Source organism: Neomonachus schauinslandi, chromosome 6 (genome assembly GCF_002201575.2).
Source record: "Neomonachus schauinslandi chromosome 6, ASM220157v2, whole genome shotgun sequence".
Classification (NCBI taxonomy): Eukaryota; Metazoa; Chordata; class Mammalia; order Carnivora; family Phocidae; genus Neomonachus; species Neomonachus schauinslandi.
The window spans coordinates 115,162,568-115,181,395 of record NC_058408.1 but is presented as its reverse complement, the minus strand read 5'-3'; the positions used below and the strand labels follow the sequence as shown (position 1 = coordinate 115,181,395).

The window sequence follows — 18,828 nt, the reverse complement described above, 5'->3', positions numbered from 1 at the left end:
TTTCCATTTATATTTGAATCAGATAAAGAAACTGAGACCTGTATTGGTTTAAAGGTTTTGATTTGTCCAGCATCAAAACAAATAAATATTAGAATTGATCGTGTCTTACTCGCTTCTTGTATAATCCCAGGATTTTCTGTTTTTTCCTCTACTTTGGCCCAGAAAGGAAGGAAGGAAGGAATAAAAAGAAAGGAAGGAAGGGAGGGAGGGAGGGAAGGAGGAAGGAAGGAAGGAAGGAGGAAAGAAAAGAAAAAAAAAGAAAAGAAAGAAAACATAAGCTTGATAATAGCTACTGATCCTAGTACATCAGTCAGAAGTACTGTTAATGTCTAGTCACTCACATGTTATGATGTTCCTTTCATCCTGCAGGCTTACTGTGGATTTCTCCGTCCTGGAGTTTCTTCAGAGAATCTTTCTGCAGTGGCCACAGGAAACTGGGGCTGTGGTGCCTTTGGTGGTGATGCTAGATTAAAAGGTGAGTAAGTAAGTTGTTGTAAGAAGGATAATAGGAGTCTGATTAGGGAGAAAAATTAGTCCTTCAAACTTGGATTTCTTTTTTTTTTTTTTATTTTGCAAAATTTTTTTTTTTTTTTTTGGGAGAAGGAAAAAAAGAGAGGGGGGGAACAAAAGGGGGGGGGGGGGGGGGGGCCCCATCAGGCTCCCTGCTCAGCAGGAAGCCTGCTGGGGGGCTCAATCCCAGCACCCTGGGATCATGACTCGAGCCGAAGGCAGACGCTCAACGACTGAGCCACCCAGGCGCCCCGAACCTTGGATTTCTAATGTTCTATTGTAGTAAGAGACCACAAAGATCAAAGAGAAGAGAAAAACAATATGTGACACCATCCTCTTTTTTCTTATTGTGTTTAAAGGAATTCTTATTTTTATTTACTATTTTCTTGCAGAGGTCACTTATCTCTTTGATCTACCAGACATAGTATTTAGTTGAATAGGGATATGGAAGAGTCCAAAATGGCTATGTAGTTTCAAACCAAAGCCCCCATTAAGCACCTTCCTTGGCAGAAGTGATTTGGATGGACAGAACTATTTTGTTGACTCATGCATTCACCAAACTTGTGAGGCATCTGCTGTGTTTTAGGCACTGTGGTAGACTCTGAGAATACAAAGGTGAATAAGATATGGTCCTTGCTTTGGAATTCACAATCCACTGTATGAGAGAGAGGCATAGAGAAATGCAGTATAGTAGTGAGTAGAGGTACACATATGTGGGAGTATAGCTTGGGAGAGCTGCATGAATAACATATTTGAGGAGCCATTTGGGTACCCAAGAAGGGTAAACATTTCTTGCATTTTATTGTTTGTGGTAGAAAAATCACAAAATCTGATCAACAAAACTATTGGCCATTTAGCAAATTATGACATTTTCTTTACTCTCAAAAGTATTAGTTACAGAAAATAGTATTATATCATTACTTAGGAAGATTACTATTCTGTGTGAGCCTGACTGGTCTGACACCAGCTAGGTGTGCTGCAATATAATCCTGCTGCAATATAACTACCTGGAGTTAGTGCAAATCCCACAGGTTAAGGGCAGAGTCCTCATAAGACCACCCCTACTTCAGACTCTAGCTGCAAGTCTGGGGCAGGGTGTCCCCAGGCCACCTGTACCTCTGACCAACTGCCTATCAATCCAGGAGGTTCTCACAACTCCCTTCAGGTTTGATAATTCACTGGAATGACTCAGAGAGCTTAGGAAGTGCTACTGCAGTTTTGTTATAAAGGATACAAATAGGGTGAGTGAGATCTGGGAGGGAATACAGAGCTTCCATGCCTTCTACCTGTGGTGTCAAGGCACATCACTCTCCTCACACAGCAATGTGTTTGCCAACCTAGAGGCTCCACTGACCTTTGATGTTCAAAGTTTTTATTAGGGCTTCATTATGTAGGCATTGTTGATTAAATCATTGGCCACATCATTGAACTCAATTTCAGCCCTCCTTCCACTCCCTGGAGGTCAATGGCTGAAAATCCCAATCTTGTAGCTATCTCAGGGCCCTCCCAGAGTCACCTCCTTAGCATAGCAAAGACAGTATCACTCAGGAAATTCCAAGGGTTTTTGAACTTCTTTGTATACTACAGTTATTAAAGTAACAAGAAAACAAAGCAAACATAAAACAACTAGCTGGACTTGATAGCCAAACTAGATATAGATAAAATCTGTCTCGCTGGGAATAAAACAGTTGAGTCTGTCATAATTTATGAGTGTTATTTTTGTAAAAGTGACACACTTATTATTTTTTTAATCCAGAAAAATATTATGAAGTATGTAAAAATCATCAGAACTCATTGTTAGCGTTTTAGTGACCATCCTTTCAGAAGACATTCCTATGTAACAATCTGTGTAACCGTTTGACATTAATAACATGACACCATATTGTCTATGCTCTAACCTCTTCTTTTTGAAAACCCTACAGTCTCATGGATGGCTTTCAACACCACCAAATTTAAATGTACTGTCAACATTTTTAATAGCTACGTAGCATTCTGTTGTATGTACGTCTGTGTACCATAATTTATTTCACTGGTTCTCCCATTTATAGACGGTTTATTTTTTTTATCTTATATTATAAGCAGTACTGCGGTATATAAATATATGTTATATGTCATTATTTTTGTAGGGTTAATTCCTAGAAGTGAGATTAATTACTTTATATTTTGATACTTTTTACAAACTGTCCTTCTGAAAGGCTGTATCAATTTATACTGTCCTCCTTGCATAAGAAACCTTACCAACATGGGATTTTATCAATTTTTAAAATTTCTCTAAGGTTTAACATTATTCATATGTTTTTATTTGCTTTGGAATTGTTTTTTCACTCTTCTGTCCATTTAGCTCTTTGGGAATAGTTTTGACTTTTCATTGACTATTAATAACTCTTTGTATATTAAGAAATGTTAATTAATTATCATGTTATAGGTATTTTTCTCAGTTTTTTCATGTATTTCAGCACATTAGGTTGTTGTCATGTGGAGTTAATTTTTATGTGTTCACATATTTGTGGCATGCTTAGAAAAATCTTTTCTATTCCTTCATTCTAAAGATTTTCTCACCCACATTTTTTCATATTCAGAAACAAAAACTGCATGTTATTATTTTCAGTGTTTTGAAAATATATAGAAGAAAGAATTTCTGGGTTTTATGAAATTCTTTATCATCCTCAATTTGTTTGAAGAAACCTGTTTTTCACTCTGGGCTTACTGATCTTATGACAGACAATTTTTTTTCCTGTTTTTCTCTTAAGGAAAATGAATGAGTAGATTCATATCATCAATCCAAAAAACCAGGTCTGCCATAAGCCTTGGTCATTTGTGATGGACAATTTGAGAAGCATTGTAAATGTGTTTGTTTCCTTTCTTTTCCTTATGGCATAAAAATTTTTTTCTCAGATTATAGTTTTGTTTCCCCTGGTGAGTATCAAGCATAGTTTTCGAAGATGTTCATTATATAGTTCATTTACTCAATTATTAATTATTGAGGCTTAAACTTTAGAGTGACTTTTTGACAACTCCCTCCTCTTCGTTAATTTGAATAATCGTTAAAAGATTTGAAATAGTTACTTATCCTTTACTGGAGAATTATTTACTAATACTGATTTTGAAAAGAAAGATACTGTGGTACATCTATGTAATGAAATATTATGCAGACATTATAACTATTGCAGAAATACAACCGCTGAGATGGAAGCATGTTTTTGGAATACTGCCAAATGGGGGGAAATGCATAGTATATGCATGATAAACCATTTTAAAAATTAAATTATTAATATAAAATATCACACAAATTTGAGACTTTCTGTGTTTATCCATTTATGTGCAAAGTCTAGGTGAGTGATACAGATGACTTTTTTAATTTGTATTTTTCTGTTGTAAGCATGTATTGTTTTTATAACGAAGAGTCTTTATCAAAAAATTTTCTGACAACGTGGGTAGACCTTGAGGGCATTTTTATGCTAAGTGAAATGAGTGAGGCAGAGAAAGGCAAATACTGTATATCTCACTTATGTGTGGTATGTTATTAAAAAAAAAAAAACCTAGCTCATAGATAGAACAGGTTTCTAAAGGTGGGGTGTGGGGATGGGTGAAATGGGTGAAGGGGGTCAGAATGTACAAACTTCCAGTTATAAAATGAATAAATAATGGGGATGTAATGTATAACATGGTGACTATAGTTAATAACGACATTGCATATTGGAAAGTTGCTAAAAGAGTAGATCTTGAAAGTTCTCATCACAAGAAAAAAATTTTTGTAACTATGTGTGGTGATGGGTATTAACTATACTTTTTCTGGTGATCATTTCTCAATGTATACAAATATCGAATCATTATATTGTATACCTGAAAACTAATATAATTTTATATGTCAGTTATATCTCAATTTAAAAAAAAGTTAGCCGTCAGGACAGTATAACCCCCTCTTTTACAAGCTCACCTTCTCATTAGTCACATAGATATGAGCAAGGAGGCATTTAAATCCTAGGTGCGGGGCGCCTGGGTGGCTCAGATGGTTAAGCATCTGCCTTCAGCTCAGGTCATGATCTCAGGGTTCTGGGATCGAGCCCTGCATTGGGTTCCCTGCTTGGCGGGGAGTCTGCTTCTCCCTCACCCTCTACTGTTCCCCCGCTTGTACCCTCGCTGTCTCTGTCAAATAAATAAATAAAATCTTAAAAAAAAAAAAATCCTAGGCGAATCTCCTAGAGAAGACAGTACCAAGAAAAAGATATTTGCTAATGACCCAGTATTAGGGAGTTAAAGCAGATGAATAGGAAAGAATCAAGAGGCTATGGTCTAATTTGGAGTATCATTAGATAATACAAGTTTGGAAAACTAAAACTCTTTGGGAGCAGATAAAGACAGGGCCAATATTAACTTTTTCTTGACTGGCCAACTTTATCTGTACCTAGATCTTTCCAAGCCTACCAGGAAGACTCTTTGAACCATCAGATGCTATCCCTACCTTACAAGAGAAAGAAGGAAGAAAGGATAGTTAAAAAAAAATCATGGAGAGAGAACATGAGCATTTAAACTTAAACTTGTGTTTCTTTTATTAGCAGTAAGGCAAAGTATTTGTTAATATGCTTGCTGCCTAACTGTACATGAGTGTTGAAATTTACAACAATTTAATTTTGAACTGTTTTCATTGTACATTCTGCTGACAACTGTTAAGATAATATTTTTCATATATTCATTCATTCAACAGACATTTACTAACAACTTTCTGCAATGGCTTTAAGAGCCAGAGGGTAGGAAAGAAGGGACATGGGGAAGAGGGAGGGGCTTTGTGCCTGTCCCCCACCAGCAGCCAGTCATTTCCTGCATGCCTGTGCTACCACATGGGCTGTCTCTATTCTCCTGCCTGGCCCCTCATCTTTCTGAGCGCCTTGTGGAGGCCTATGGAAAAAAGCTTTTGAGTGAGTGTGAACTCTCTTTATTTCTGGGGCTCCTGCTTATTCTAAAGTAACCCCCCAAGTCTACACTTGGCTTTTAAAATTATATTAAAGTTTTAGCTGATTTATTCTTTTTTTTCATTAACATATAATGTATTATTTGTTTCAGAGGTACAGGTCTGTGATTCATCAGTCTTACACAATTCACAGTGCTCACCATAGCACATACCCTCCCCAATGTCTATCACCCAGCCCCCCAATTTAACTGATTTATTCTTACCCATTTGTATGGTGGTCACCTCTGTCTCCTGTGCTCTTGCGGAGATAATAGTTTATGTGTTTCGTATCTTCTTGGAGGGGATTGTCATACTTTGGTTGCCTTGCAACAACGCAACTCTCTGGTAGACTCAGGAAAAATTTATGATTTTTTGGATTACTTGGCCTTTTTTCATTGTTAGGATGGAAGCAACTTCTTTTTGCAGCTTTATTCATCCTATCTCAGTAGAGACTGTGAAGTGGGCTTTTGCCCTAAGTGTACCACCAGACACCCATGAGATTTTTAGGAGATAATTTAAAACTGTTTTGAAATGGTTTAAAAACAAAACGGTTTATTTTACCTTTTATTTCTAAATTTTATTACATTATAATCAAAGAGTGTAGATAGTATTATTTCTACTTTTTGGAGTTTTTTGAGCTTCTCTTGGTGGCCTAACAGCCAGTTGTTGTAGATACTATATTGGCACATGAAGAGATGTCTCTGAAGGGTGTAGAACTGTTCTATGTCTATTAGATTCTATACTTACTAAACCAGACCCTGTATCCCTCTAATTTTTACTGCTTGCTTTGTGAAGGGATTGAGTGGTACTCTAAAGGTCTTTCTTTTATATTTTTGCCAATTCCTCCTTCCATTTCCTTCAGTATTTATTTTTTTATACCTCTCCATACTGTGTTACCTGACTTGGGAAAATTATGCCATTGCTAGTTTACTGTAATTAGAAGGTATCTTGATGCTATAGTCCTATGTATTTTCTTTTCTATCTCCATTCCCTACCTTCGCTACCTAAAAGTGATTTGCAAATAAAATATGCTCAATGAATTTCTCTTTAACAAATTTATTTGGCAAACCTGTGTGCCTTTCATTAATCTAGGGTTTTGCACATTTTTCTGAAATTGCCTGTTAGTATCTGGCTAATTCCCTGTGTTCCTTTAAGACTCCACTCTAGCGTTAACTGTTCCACAAAGATCCCCATGCCTCTCCCACCACCTACCTCCAACTCACCAACACTGCAGCAAAGTTCTGTAGTAGGATTCTTTAGTTTTAAGAGACACTAATCTACCTAGTCACTTAAGCCTGAATGGGAATTATTGGTAGATGTGGATAAGATGGCAGGAGCTGGGGACCAAATGGTACCAGGCTTATAGTACTGTAATTGAGTGACCCTACAGGGAAGGAGACCTCCTTCATTTAAAAATTTTATGGAGGGGTGCCTGAGTGGCTCAGTTGGTTAAGTGTCTGCCTTCAGCTCAGGTCATGATCCCAGGGTCCTAGGATCAAGCCCTGCATCAGGCTCTGCACACAGCGAGGAGTCTGCTTCTCCCTCTGCCCTTCCCCCCAGCTCATGTGCACGTGTGCGCTCTCTCTCTCTCTCTCTCAAATAAATAAAATCTTTTAAAAATTTTTAAAAATTAAAAAAATTAAAATGTTATGGAAATACTCTAATTGGACCAACTTAGATCACTTTCCCGTCTCTTGGACCAAATCATTGTAGCCAGGAAGTCAGTAAACACTGGACACATCCCCAATGAGATTTAAGAAGTTTTTCAGTTGATTTTTATTGCATATTTATATTAAGTGAAAATGAGATTTTAGAAACTTTTTATAAATTTATTTTCCTTCATATCTTATATCCCATTGACATCAAACTTAAATAATGTCTGTACTGATTGTTTTGCTATTTTGGAATCAAGATAGTTAAACTCCAGAAAAACCATTGATCTAGAAAAGATGGGAACTTGAATGGTTCTGATAAATCATTTTCTACCATGCTATCATTGGCCTAGTCTATCACTTTGGCTGGGGTTTTTGGGAGGTCTGTTTGTGGAAGTGGGGAGGGGGTGACTATCGATAAAAAACGGAAGGTTAAAATAGAAATACAGGCCAGTTCAGTTCAGTTTGTCTTACCACAGGCTCCTTATCACTTTGCTTACTTCTGTCAGAACACACCACACTCCATTTCACTCTCAGCCTTGCTCTTACACACTTGAGTAAGAATATTCCTTCCTTAACACTTCCACATTGTCCTCTTCTGCGGGCCCAGTGCCTAGAATGGGGTCTTGTAAATGATAATGCATTCAAGGTGTCTAGAGTGAGTGGAATGGTGGTCATCAGAACCTCGGAGATGCCGCTTAGTTAGTGGATCTGGGAAATGGCTTTGGGAAATTTTAACTTTCTGTGGGTTACTAATGATCAGCCAGGTTTAAGAAAGACTGTATTTTCTCCTTTAGTTTGCATAATTACCCTTCAATTTGTAGCCACATTTTTAAGGTGAGGAAACCAAGGTTCAAAGAGAGGCTAATAAACCTGCCCAAAGAAAGAGAACTAATAAATGTCAGAACCAAAATTCACATTTGCTCTTTCTCAAAAACCAATATATTTTCATTATTGTTGTTAGTTGAGAACATGTTGAGTGGATTCTTTGTTCCAGAAATTGTACTAAGTGCTTTCCTTACATGTATTAGTTCATAACAGTGTATTAGGTTTTATTTTTATCTTTATAGGTGAAATAACCAAGGCATAGAGAGGTAAGTAGCTAGCCCGAGGTCACCAGGATAGCATGCAGCAGTGTTAGGATACAAACGAGGATTGATGCCCAAGAGCCCAGTGTCTGGACTCTGGTTGTTTAATATTTATTGGCCACAAATTCTGGATCTGGATCTGGATTTGGGATTTGCCATTCTAGAAATGGTTGAATTCTTTTTTTTTTTTTTTTTTTTACTTATTTATTTGACAGAGACAGCGAGAGAGGGAACACAAGCAGGGGGAGTGAGAGAGGGAGAAGCAGGCTTCCCACTGAGCAGGGAGCCTGATGTGGGGCTCGATCCCAGGACCCTGGGATTATGACCTGAGCTGAAGGCAGACGCTTAACGACTGAGCCACCCAGGCGCCCCGAAATTGTTGAATTCTTAAAGAGAGAGTACACTTAAAACAGATGAAAGGATCAGGACACCTGGGTGGCTTAGTCAGTTAAGCATCTGACTCTTGGTTTTGGCTCAGGTTGTGATTTCAGGGTTGTGGGATCAAGTCCCAGGTTGGACTCTGTGCTCAGCGGGGAGTCTGCTTGAAAATTCCCTCCACCCTTCCTCCAACTCTCTCTCTCTCTCTCTCTCAAATAAATAAATAAATATTAAAAAAAAAAAAAAGGTGAAAGGATCAAAGATGGAGCCTTTAGTAATATGGGGGTTTGGGAGCAGCTGCAGGTGGTGTTGATTAAAAACAGTAGCCAGAGGATGTGACCAGTTACAGAATAAGAGTTGGCTGAGAGGAGTGAGCAAAAAGCCTTGAGCTTTTAGGATAACCAGGGTGTAAGAGCTCACAAAACCCCTTGGGTTTCATCAGAAGGACATCAGTAGTACTTTCAAGTTTATACTATTGGGTCTTCTTGCCAGCATGCATTTAAATAATGTAAACAACTTGAGGAAATTCTTCTGGCTGGCATAAGGTATGTTTGTTTAGAGTAGAGCAGAATGACTTGGCGTGATAGCTTTGCAGAATAGTGAGTGAGGGAGCACGTCCTAGAGTCAGACTGCCAGGGTTCAAACCTCACTCAGCTCCATTGCTTTCTGGCTTGTAACCCTAGACAAATTATTTAACCTTTTGGTGCCCATATTGCCTTATTTTCAAAATGGAGATAATACTAATATTTACCTTATTCAGTTTTTATAAGGATTAACTGAGATAATTCTTGTAACATTTGTGCTTGAGTTTGTGCTTTTAAGCTGCTAGAACCATTCAGCATGCTGTAAGAACTCAGTGTTAGCAGTTCTTTTTAAATTACATGCTGATGGCCTCAAACCACACCTGTGGTATGAGTATCCATCATTTTATTCATTTTTGGTTTGGTTCATTTGTTGGAAGAGGACACTATGAATTGTTTTTTGATGTTATTTATATTTATTTGAATTTTCTTCATAACATTGATGCCAAAAAGAAAATTAAAACCAAGCTCCCTGCAGGTTAATTTAAGTGATTATTTTGGCATCTAGTTGTGCTTGAAGTTAGAACTTGATGCTTTTATATCATACTTGGACCCATTCCACATACCCTATTAGATTTGTGATTTATTCTCATCTAACTTGGGATGCAAGAGAATTCACCTAAATCCTGAGACTTAATTCTTTAGATTTGCAAAGGTTTTGGGGATGTCGTACATAGTGAGGTCTAAAGACAGTTCTGTTTAAAATGATCTTTTGTTAGTGATTACTGATATATGTAGAGTTAAGATTAATTTATATTCTGAAAATTTCCTTTGTGTATTTATAGTCTAATATCCAGTGCAAGGAGAAAAATTATAGCAGGGATTATGGAATTCTACACTCTGAAAGAGTCTTAAGGGATCATCTGATCCAACTCCTTCATAGCATAGCCGGGAAAATTGCAGGCAAGAGAGTTAGGTGACTTGGCCAAAGTCATAGATCTAGAGAGCTAGCAGATGGGTGAGGAATGAACTCAGGTCTCCTGTCTTCAGTCCCAACCTGTTTGACACATGTTTATGTTGCAATGTGTACCCAAATAGAAACGGATGTGAAATAAAAAATGTAACGTGAGTTGGTTTCTCTTATTACGATCCAGCCTCTTTTTGGTAGCTGTGTCAAGCTTAGCTCTAAGAGCCCATCCATAGGAACAAGATGGCCTGTGAAGCATTCTTAAAATATATTCTATAGGGAGATAAATTTTGAATGTTTTTATTCATACCTCATTTTCCTAAGTGGCAAATGACTAGTGATCTAGTATTTCTGTATATAAGGAGGAAATAAGACTGAAAGGACTTTTCTTTGGGTTTCTCTTTTTTCAATAGGAAATACTTAAAAGCCAAATTTTCATTAAAGAAATGATACTTCTTGGTAGAGGAAAATGACAATTCATTTTTCCATTTTTAAAAAAATTTTTTTAATTTTATTATGTTAATCACCATATATTACATCATTAATTTTTGATGTAGTGTTCCATGATTCATTGTTTGCATATAACACCCAATGCTCCATTCAATACGTACCCTCTTTAATACCCATCACCAGGCTAACCCATCTGCCTACCCCCTTCCCCTCTACAACCCTCAGTTTGTTTCTCAGAGTCCATAGTCTCTCATGGTTCATCTCCCCCTCCGATTTCCCCCCTCTTCATTTTTCCCTTCCTACTATCTTTTTTTTTTTTTTAACATATAATGTATTATTTGTTTCAGAGGTTAGGTTAATTGGGAACCTTTTAAAATTGAGTGTACTGAAGCTTTAATGTATGTATACGTTGGTTGAACAGATTTAATTAAAACTTACCTCTATTTTGAGATTAATTACTTTCAACAGTGCAAGATTAATGAGGCCTAGTCATGGTACCTCACATGTTGTGGATACTCAGTAAATACTGGTTTGGGAAATTAGGTAATACTTTGGTATTTTAGAATCTCGCATGTATTATAATGTCTTAGATTCTTTCCCAAATTGGGGGGTACTCAACTATCAAATTTACTAGTTCAACTAAAATATATTTTTCCTTCTTACATAATTTTTAAAAACTTTTTATTTGAACATCATTTCAAATATACAAAAAGTTACAAAAGGAAAAAGAAACAGCTGTGTGTGTGTGTGTGTGTGTGTGTATGGACATGTATATATATGAACACACATATGCACAATTTTTCTGAACAATTTGAGCTTAAATTATATACATTATGCACCTTTTCCTAAATACTTCAATGTGTGTTTCCTAAGAATAAAATATTCTCTTATATAAACATATTATTAAACTCATAAATGTATATTGATAGAATATTTTTATCTACTCTATCATCTATGTTCCAATTTTGTCAGGGGGCCTAATAAAACCATTTATAGCCTTCTTGCCCTCCAGTACAGGGTCTAGGGTCAGGTATTGCCTTTAGTTGTCATGTCTTTTAGCCTCCTTTTGAATTCGGAGTATTTCCATAGCCTTTTTTTTTTTTAATCTTTTATGACATTGACATATTTAAAGAATACAGTGTTCCTTGAGTTTGTCTGCTGTTGCCTTGTAATTAGGTTAAGGTTATGCATTGTTAGAGAACCGCATAGGTGATAATATCTAGAGGCACTTGATGGCCATCTGACCTCATTGGTGATGTTACCCAGTCAAGGTGTTGTCTGATTTCTCCACTGTATAGTTTTTTCCTCCCTTGTAGCTAATAAGCCATCTGTGGGAAGACACATTAAGACAAAATTTCCATTAGATTTGGCATCCTTTAGTGATTTTTGCCTGATCCAGTCTTTACCATGATGGTTGCAAAAGAGAATTATCCCGTGCTGTCTCACCCTCCATTTAGTCTTTGACTTTCTCCTGTGAGCAAGAGCCCCTCCTTCCTTTTCTCTATTTATTATATATTATCAGTGTGGACTCGGGAATTGATATTTTTTCAGTGGTTTTTAATTTATTACTGTATTTAATATTTTGGTGCCCAGCTTGCCCAGATTTGACTAGGGATCTCCTTCAAACTGGCTCCTGTATCCTGAGCACTTTTTTTACTTTCTGGTATAAGAAAATATCCTGGGCTTTTCTCGTACCTATCCTACCCTAACCATGGAATCAGGCATTTCCCTGAGAAATCCATCTCCTTTAAAGGGGGAATGGTATTAGAGACTGAGATCTGGGCACTAGATGTGCTCACTGCCGCTGGGGTGTCTTCTTTTAAAGCACATTAGCAGACAAAGCTAAGAATGCACACACACACACACACACACAGAGAAATGTACGTATTTTACAAGTCTGTGAGTACACACTAGTGCCTTCCATTTGAATCTATCCCAGTTATTTTTCTATTCCCCCATTCCAGGTTTGTGTGCCCCCCTCTTCTATAGTAAGGACTCCAGCTCCCAACAATATCAACACCTTTACTCATTTGCTCAATCCTGAAATATATTTAAAAATAGTTTCAAAATTGCTTTGCCTGAACTGCTATGATAAGCAAACCTAGTAAAAAGAATTGGGGATTTGTTTGAAATTCTTTTCTCCTTGCCCAAGACTGACAGTATATTAGTCATATATTATGTTCATAAGTTACTTGGATTAGTTATTTTTTTCTTTCATCTTTTCCTTTTTTCTTTTCCCTTCAGTGTAGTTATGTTATTCTTTTGAAATAAAATTAGGCTAATTTGTTTTTGTTTGCTTTCAGCTATAGATTGCTCTCCATTCCCATTCTTATTGTTTTAATTTTATTTTTTGAATATGTAGAGTATTAACATGCTCTCAAAAATCAAAACTATACTGAAGTTATTCTCCATAATGTTTTAGTTTGAGTCCCACCTTCCTTTTTATGAAGTGAAAGATATGTAACTAGCAAAGAATTATACCTGTGTTGTTTTGTTCAGTTTATACCTATGTTCAGTTTTGTTGTTATTTAAAATAAATTTGTCTATTGATTTTTCTCCAAAGAAGACATACAAATGGCCAACAGACATATAAAAAAATGCTCAACATAAACCTCATCAAGGAAATGCAAATCAAAACCATAATGAGATATTACCTTATACCTATCAGGATGGCTAAAATCAAAAACTCAAGAAACAAGTGTTGGCGAGGATGTGGAATAAAAGAAACACTGTTGGTGGAAATGAAAACTGGTGTAGTCACTGTAGAAGACAGTATGGAGGTTCCTCAAAAAATTAAAAATAGAACTACCCTACAATCCAGTAATCGTACTACGAAAACACTAATTCAAAGGGATATATGCACCTCTATTTTTTATCAGCGTTATTTACAATAGCCAAACTACGGAAGCAGTCCATGTGTCCATCGACAGATGGCTAAAGATGTATCTATATTCCACATATATGTGTGTGTGTGTGTGTGTGTATGTATTATTTAGCCATAAAAAAAGAATGAAATCTTGCCATTTGCAGCAACATGGATAGAGCTGGAGAGTATAATGCTAAGCGAAATAAGCCAGTCAAGAAGGACAAATACTGTATGATTTCACTCATATGTGGAGTTTAAGAAACAAAACGAACAAAGGGGATAAAAAAGAAAGGCAAACCAACAAACAGACACTTAACTATAGAGAACAAACAGCAGAGGGCAGGTGGATGAGGGGATGGGTGAAATAGGTGAAGGGGATTTAAGAGTACACCTATGTTGATGAGCATTGAGTAATATATGGAACTGATGAATCACTATATTGTACACTATATGTTAAATACATTGGAATTAAAATAATAAAGTCCTCAAAAAATTTTAAAAATGAAATAAACTTTGTCCATTGAGATTAAGGTTATAAAGGAACTTAATTTTTGGAAACATATTTCAGGCTCAGTGATTTGTAACTTTGATTCCTGGGGACAGTGGTTCTCAATGATTTCTGCATTCCAGCATACCAGAGTTACTATTCGATGTGTTCAGTAACATTGACTCCTTGCTGCAGTGATTGGGTGGCGGTAGGAGTATAGGAGGGCCAAGGTTGTGCTAACCCATTTTGAGAATGCTTGCTGTAGGGCTAATGAGAGCATTAGAACCTCCCAAGTGCATTGTTTAGGAAAAATCATAGAGACTCCTGTGATACAAAAGACGGTGACTATGTAATAAGACAAAATAATCAAATCAAGCAAGCAAACAAAAAGTTTAGTTCCAAATTAATATAAGTGAAAGAAAATACCACCTTAGTGCCTTGACTCTGCTGCCTCAGATGTACCTTCCTTTATGTTCCCACAAAGGTGCTTGTGTGGAATTCTGTGGCTTGCTGATATTCTTGGAGCATGTCTGAAAAGTCACACGACTAGATGATTTATACTCATCTGTATTTGCCATTTCTAATAACACGAGTATTTGGTTTATAAATCTTTAATCCAGGATAAGGCTATTGCACACCAGCTATAATTTAGCTGGTTGAAAGAACTAAAGGTGTCTTGATGGGAAGTGTCATAATATAGCTGTGTTTTTTTTTCTCTTTGCTACAGCCTTAATACAGATATTGGCAGCTGCTGTAGCTGAGCGTGATGTAGTTTATTTCACCTTTGGGGACTCAGAATTGATGAGAGACATTTACAGCATACACACTTTCCTTACTGAAAGGAAACTAACTGTTGGTAAGTAGGAAATCGTCTTGACACTTGGTATCTAGATAGATTGTCCACCATCCAGGACAAACAAACACTTGTTTAAACTGGATGGATCACAGTGGATAAGAAAAAATGAAAGCATGATTTTGAGAAGGGTGGACACAGTCTTAGTTGGGCAACATCTGCAGAATCTTTTTTCTGACAAAGTTTCATCTGCTATCTTGAATGAGTATGTGAGCTTATTAAAGTAAGGCCAAGAAGCTGGAGTTTAATATTTAATATCCATTTTTACTTTCATGCATATAGAAAACTAAAAGAGGGACGGTATAGGAAGGAGGGAGAGTTCAAGTCTAAGAGGCCTCACTCTGAGTCACATTTATCAGACATAACAGCATGCTCATTTGCTGTATTTCAGCTGGACTTGAAAGGCCTTGCTACCCTGGGAGCTGAATGTAGAAATAAAGTTGCCACAAACTCCCCAAATGGTACGTGGCTGATGTACCATGTGTGGCCTGTTGTCATCATGAACTAATAAGTAGTTTTTAAGATACTTAAAAATTTTTTTAAGTTTACATTAGGAAAGCCTTCCAGGAATATGCCATTCATGCTCTGTTTTCAAAAGCCAAGAGTGAGCACATGTTAAGTTAGATTAAGATAGATTAAGATTTCTGGAGTGTTCCCTAGCAATTTTATCCATCTACATACCTTAATGTGGGTATTGATCTGGCCTTTTACTCTCCAGGAGAAGTATATAAGCTGTTGCTCCGGTATTACAATGAAGAATGCAGAAACTGTTCCACCCCTGGACCAGACATCAAGCTTTATCCATTCATATACCATGCTGTTGAGTTCTGTGCAGAGACCACCAACCAGCCAGGACAAAGGACTGGGGCCTGAGGAGCTGAGTAAATAGAGAACCTCCTTCCACCTCTCACTAGAAACATCCTGTTTGACTTGTCAGGTGTAATATACGAACTGACTTAACTTAATATGAATGTGTATATAATCCAGTTTGTGGGCAAGGATGCAATCCCTTCCACACACATGCAGTTGTCATGTAAGCCCCCTCCATCCTAACTTACACAGGCTTAAATATATTTTGTTTGCATTTTTTCTATTTCAGTCTTCATCCTTCGGTTTTTCTTTCTTTTGCCCTTCAGATTTCCTGTGAAATCCCATGAAAGGTTTTGCTCAGCCTGTCAGATCTCTTTTTTGATGCCTATATATTATGCACATTGCCTCTGCAGCTAGCAGATGCCAGGGATGCCAGGCAAGAAGTTGAAAACAAAGAACTTTTTAACTGGGTTTGCTGAAGATTTCCCTGTAAGCCTTTCACCCCCAACTCTTGTTATGATTGTGTTGTTTGAGTTTTGAATTTTGAAAATAAAGAGTTGAGGATTTTTTTCAGACGTTACATAATGCACATCTCCTAGGTTAAAACGATTTTGTATTTCAGACAGAATAATTTCCAGATACAGTTCTTTTAAGACAGCACCTTGATCTATAATGGTTTCTCAGTCCCTTCTTCCCTGATCAATTTTTATTAATACTGTTTTTGGAAACTGACCAAAATGGAAGGAAATGTATAATAAAAGAGTTTCCCCAAATGGTGTTTTTAAAAAAAAAAAGAAAAGATGCAAGAGAGTTGCAGGATCTCTCGTTTCTTGGGATTTTTTTTGTTTTCAAATTAGAATTATTGTTTGTTCTATGGTGCTTGAGGCATATTCATATAACCAAAGTTTAGGAAGTGGGAACTCATGCTGACTTGTACATATTGAAGTTTCTCTGGTATTCAAAGGTTATATAGTTAATAAATTTTAATTAACAAATCATTTGTCAGAAACTCCCACATCATCTATATTTTATCTATAAATATAAATATATGTTCTTTAAGTGTGTCTGTGTGCAAGCACATAAAATCCAAATAAAACTGGAGTTATGGAAAATGATTAGATTTAGGTTTAATCAGGAGCTCTGTTTAAAATCATTTATTTACAATTGTGTCCATTTTAAACTGGCATCAAACATAAACAATAATGTCTTTCAGAGGTTAAAATGAAAGCTGATTCTGCATTGAGAGTAGAGTTTAATCGTGAAGCATTTATTCATATTTCTAAAATAATACTTTACTGTTGAAGCTCTAGTTTATAGTCAGCTGTCAGAAAATGCTATTGGAGGTTAAATCCTAGTAATGAGAAATTTTGATAGATGGTCCAAACTCCTGGTGTCAGTATTCGCAGGAAAAAATGGGGCCATGGCCAATGTCTGCAATTCTTTTTTTGTGTAGAGATTGAGAGGTTAATGAAATTTGGCACCTGATGGCAGCCACTTGTCATTAACAAAGTTCTTTACCATAGTAACTAAGATTTTTAATCATCTCCCTAAATCCAAGGTGTCTGGCTTTATTTCTACTGATACTAAAGTCTTCTCTTTCTGTCCCAACCCATTTGGAGCTTTGGTTAAGCATTCATGGTTATATTTCATTTCTTTTTTCTGTTTCTATATCTTTTCCTCTTACCCAGCCCCAAGACTAAGTGAACAGTTCTTTAAAACATTACATGAACAGTATAGGATGGTTCGTGTGGTAGAGAAATCATTAAATCCAGGTAAGAAGACACCCAGCCTAATATTCCAGGACATAGACTCTAAGACTGAACTCTTAATGCTAAACAGGCTTAGTGTCTAGGCCATCTATCTGAGTGCCTCTCTCTTTTGAGGGTTTTCCAAGAATAAAACCTGCCTACTTTGTCCCAGTACATTCCAGGATTGGGATAATTTAATCAGATGGAACATAAAGAGAAATAATGCCCATTTTTTGAGGCAGGAGGAATGCCTTCTGTAAAAAGAGGAAAAAATCAGACATCTAATTAACATTTGTCTGTTCTAAAACATTCAGCAGCATCTTTTTATTCCATTAGAGGTTTATTGTTTCATTTCAAATTGTTTACCCTTCCCTTCTGTCATCTGTTGAGGCATGAAACAATATTTTAGTTTAGAATTCTTAAGTGGTTAATATAGCTCACTTGCTTTACACTTTCTGTCTAGCTCACTCAGATGCCCTTAACAGTTAAAAGAAGCAATGTGGAATAATGGAAAGGGTATGAGATTTTAAATCAGACAAACTGGTTTCAAATGCTAGCCACATCCCTTGATAATTCTCTAAACAAACTGAATTTCTGAGCCTTATTTAACTCATCTAGAAAACGGGCTATTAGCACTTACTAGGAAATGCTATATATAAAGAAGTGCTTGTGGGGTCTGGCACATAGTTGGTGCTCAATAAATGTCAACTGTTATAATTGACCAGGAAACATTTATGGAGCATCTACTGTACATTAGGTACTGTACTAGTTGCTTTGCATATTTTAGCTCATTTTTCTTTTTTTAAAAAATTTTTTATTGTTATGTTAATTACCATACATTACATCATTAGTTTTTGATATAGTGTTCCATGATTCATTGTTTGTGCATAACACCCAGTGCTCCATGCAGAACGTGCCCTCTTTAATACCCATCACCAGGCTAACCCATCCTCCCACCCCCCTCCCCTCTAGAACCCTCAGTTTGTTTTTCAGAGTCCATAGTCTCTCATGGTTCATCTCCCCCTCCGATTTCCCCCCCTTCATTCTTCCCCTCCTGCTATCTTCTTTTTTTTTTTTTTCTTAACATATATTACATTATTTGTTTCAGAGGTACAGATCTGTGATTCAACAGTCTTGCACAATTCACAGCACCCACCATAGCACATACCCTCCCCAGTGTCTGTCACCCAGCCACCCCATCCCTCCCACCCCACCCCCCACTCCAGCAACCCTCAGTTTGTTTCCTGAGATTAAGAATTCCTCATATCAGTGAGGTCATATGATACATGTCTTGCTCTGATTGACTTCTTTCGCTCAGCATAACACTCTCCAGTTCCGTCCACGTCATTGCAAATGGCAAGATCTCATTCCTTTTGATGGCTGCATAATATTACATTGTGTGTGTGTGTGTGTGTGTGTGTGTGTGTGTGTGTATATACCACATCTTCTTTATCCATTCATCTGTCGATGGACATCTTGGCTCTTTCCACAGTTTGGCTATTGTGGACATTGCTTTTAGCTCATTTTTCTAATGGGCTAACAGATACCCA

General features: G+C 36.8%; 1 protein-coding gene across 3 annotated transcripts in view; it reads left to right on the top strand.

Moving 5' to 3' along the window:
* The window catches only part of PARG (poly(ADP-ribose) glycohydrolase), a 117,943-nt gene extending 102,334 nt beyond the window's left edge, over nucleotides 1-15,609 (top strand). For all 3 annotated transcript variants that reach the window (XM_021699654.2, XM_021699655.2, XM_021699653.2), the window contains exons 16-18: nucleotides 370-475; nucleotides 14,595-14,723; nucleotides 15,439-15,609. In XM_021699654.2, the coding sequence (XP_021555329.2) occupies nucleotides 370-475; nucleotides 14,595-14,723; nucleotides 15,439-15,593 (390 nt within the window). In that variant the 3' untranslated portion in view covers nucleotides 15,594-15,609. The remainder of the gene's footprint in view (nucleotides 1-369; nucleotides 476-14,594; nucleotides 14,724-15,438) is intronic.
* Nucleotides 15,610-18,828: the final 3,219 nt, after the last annotated feature.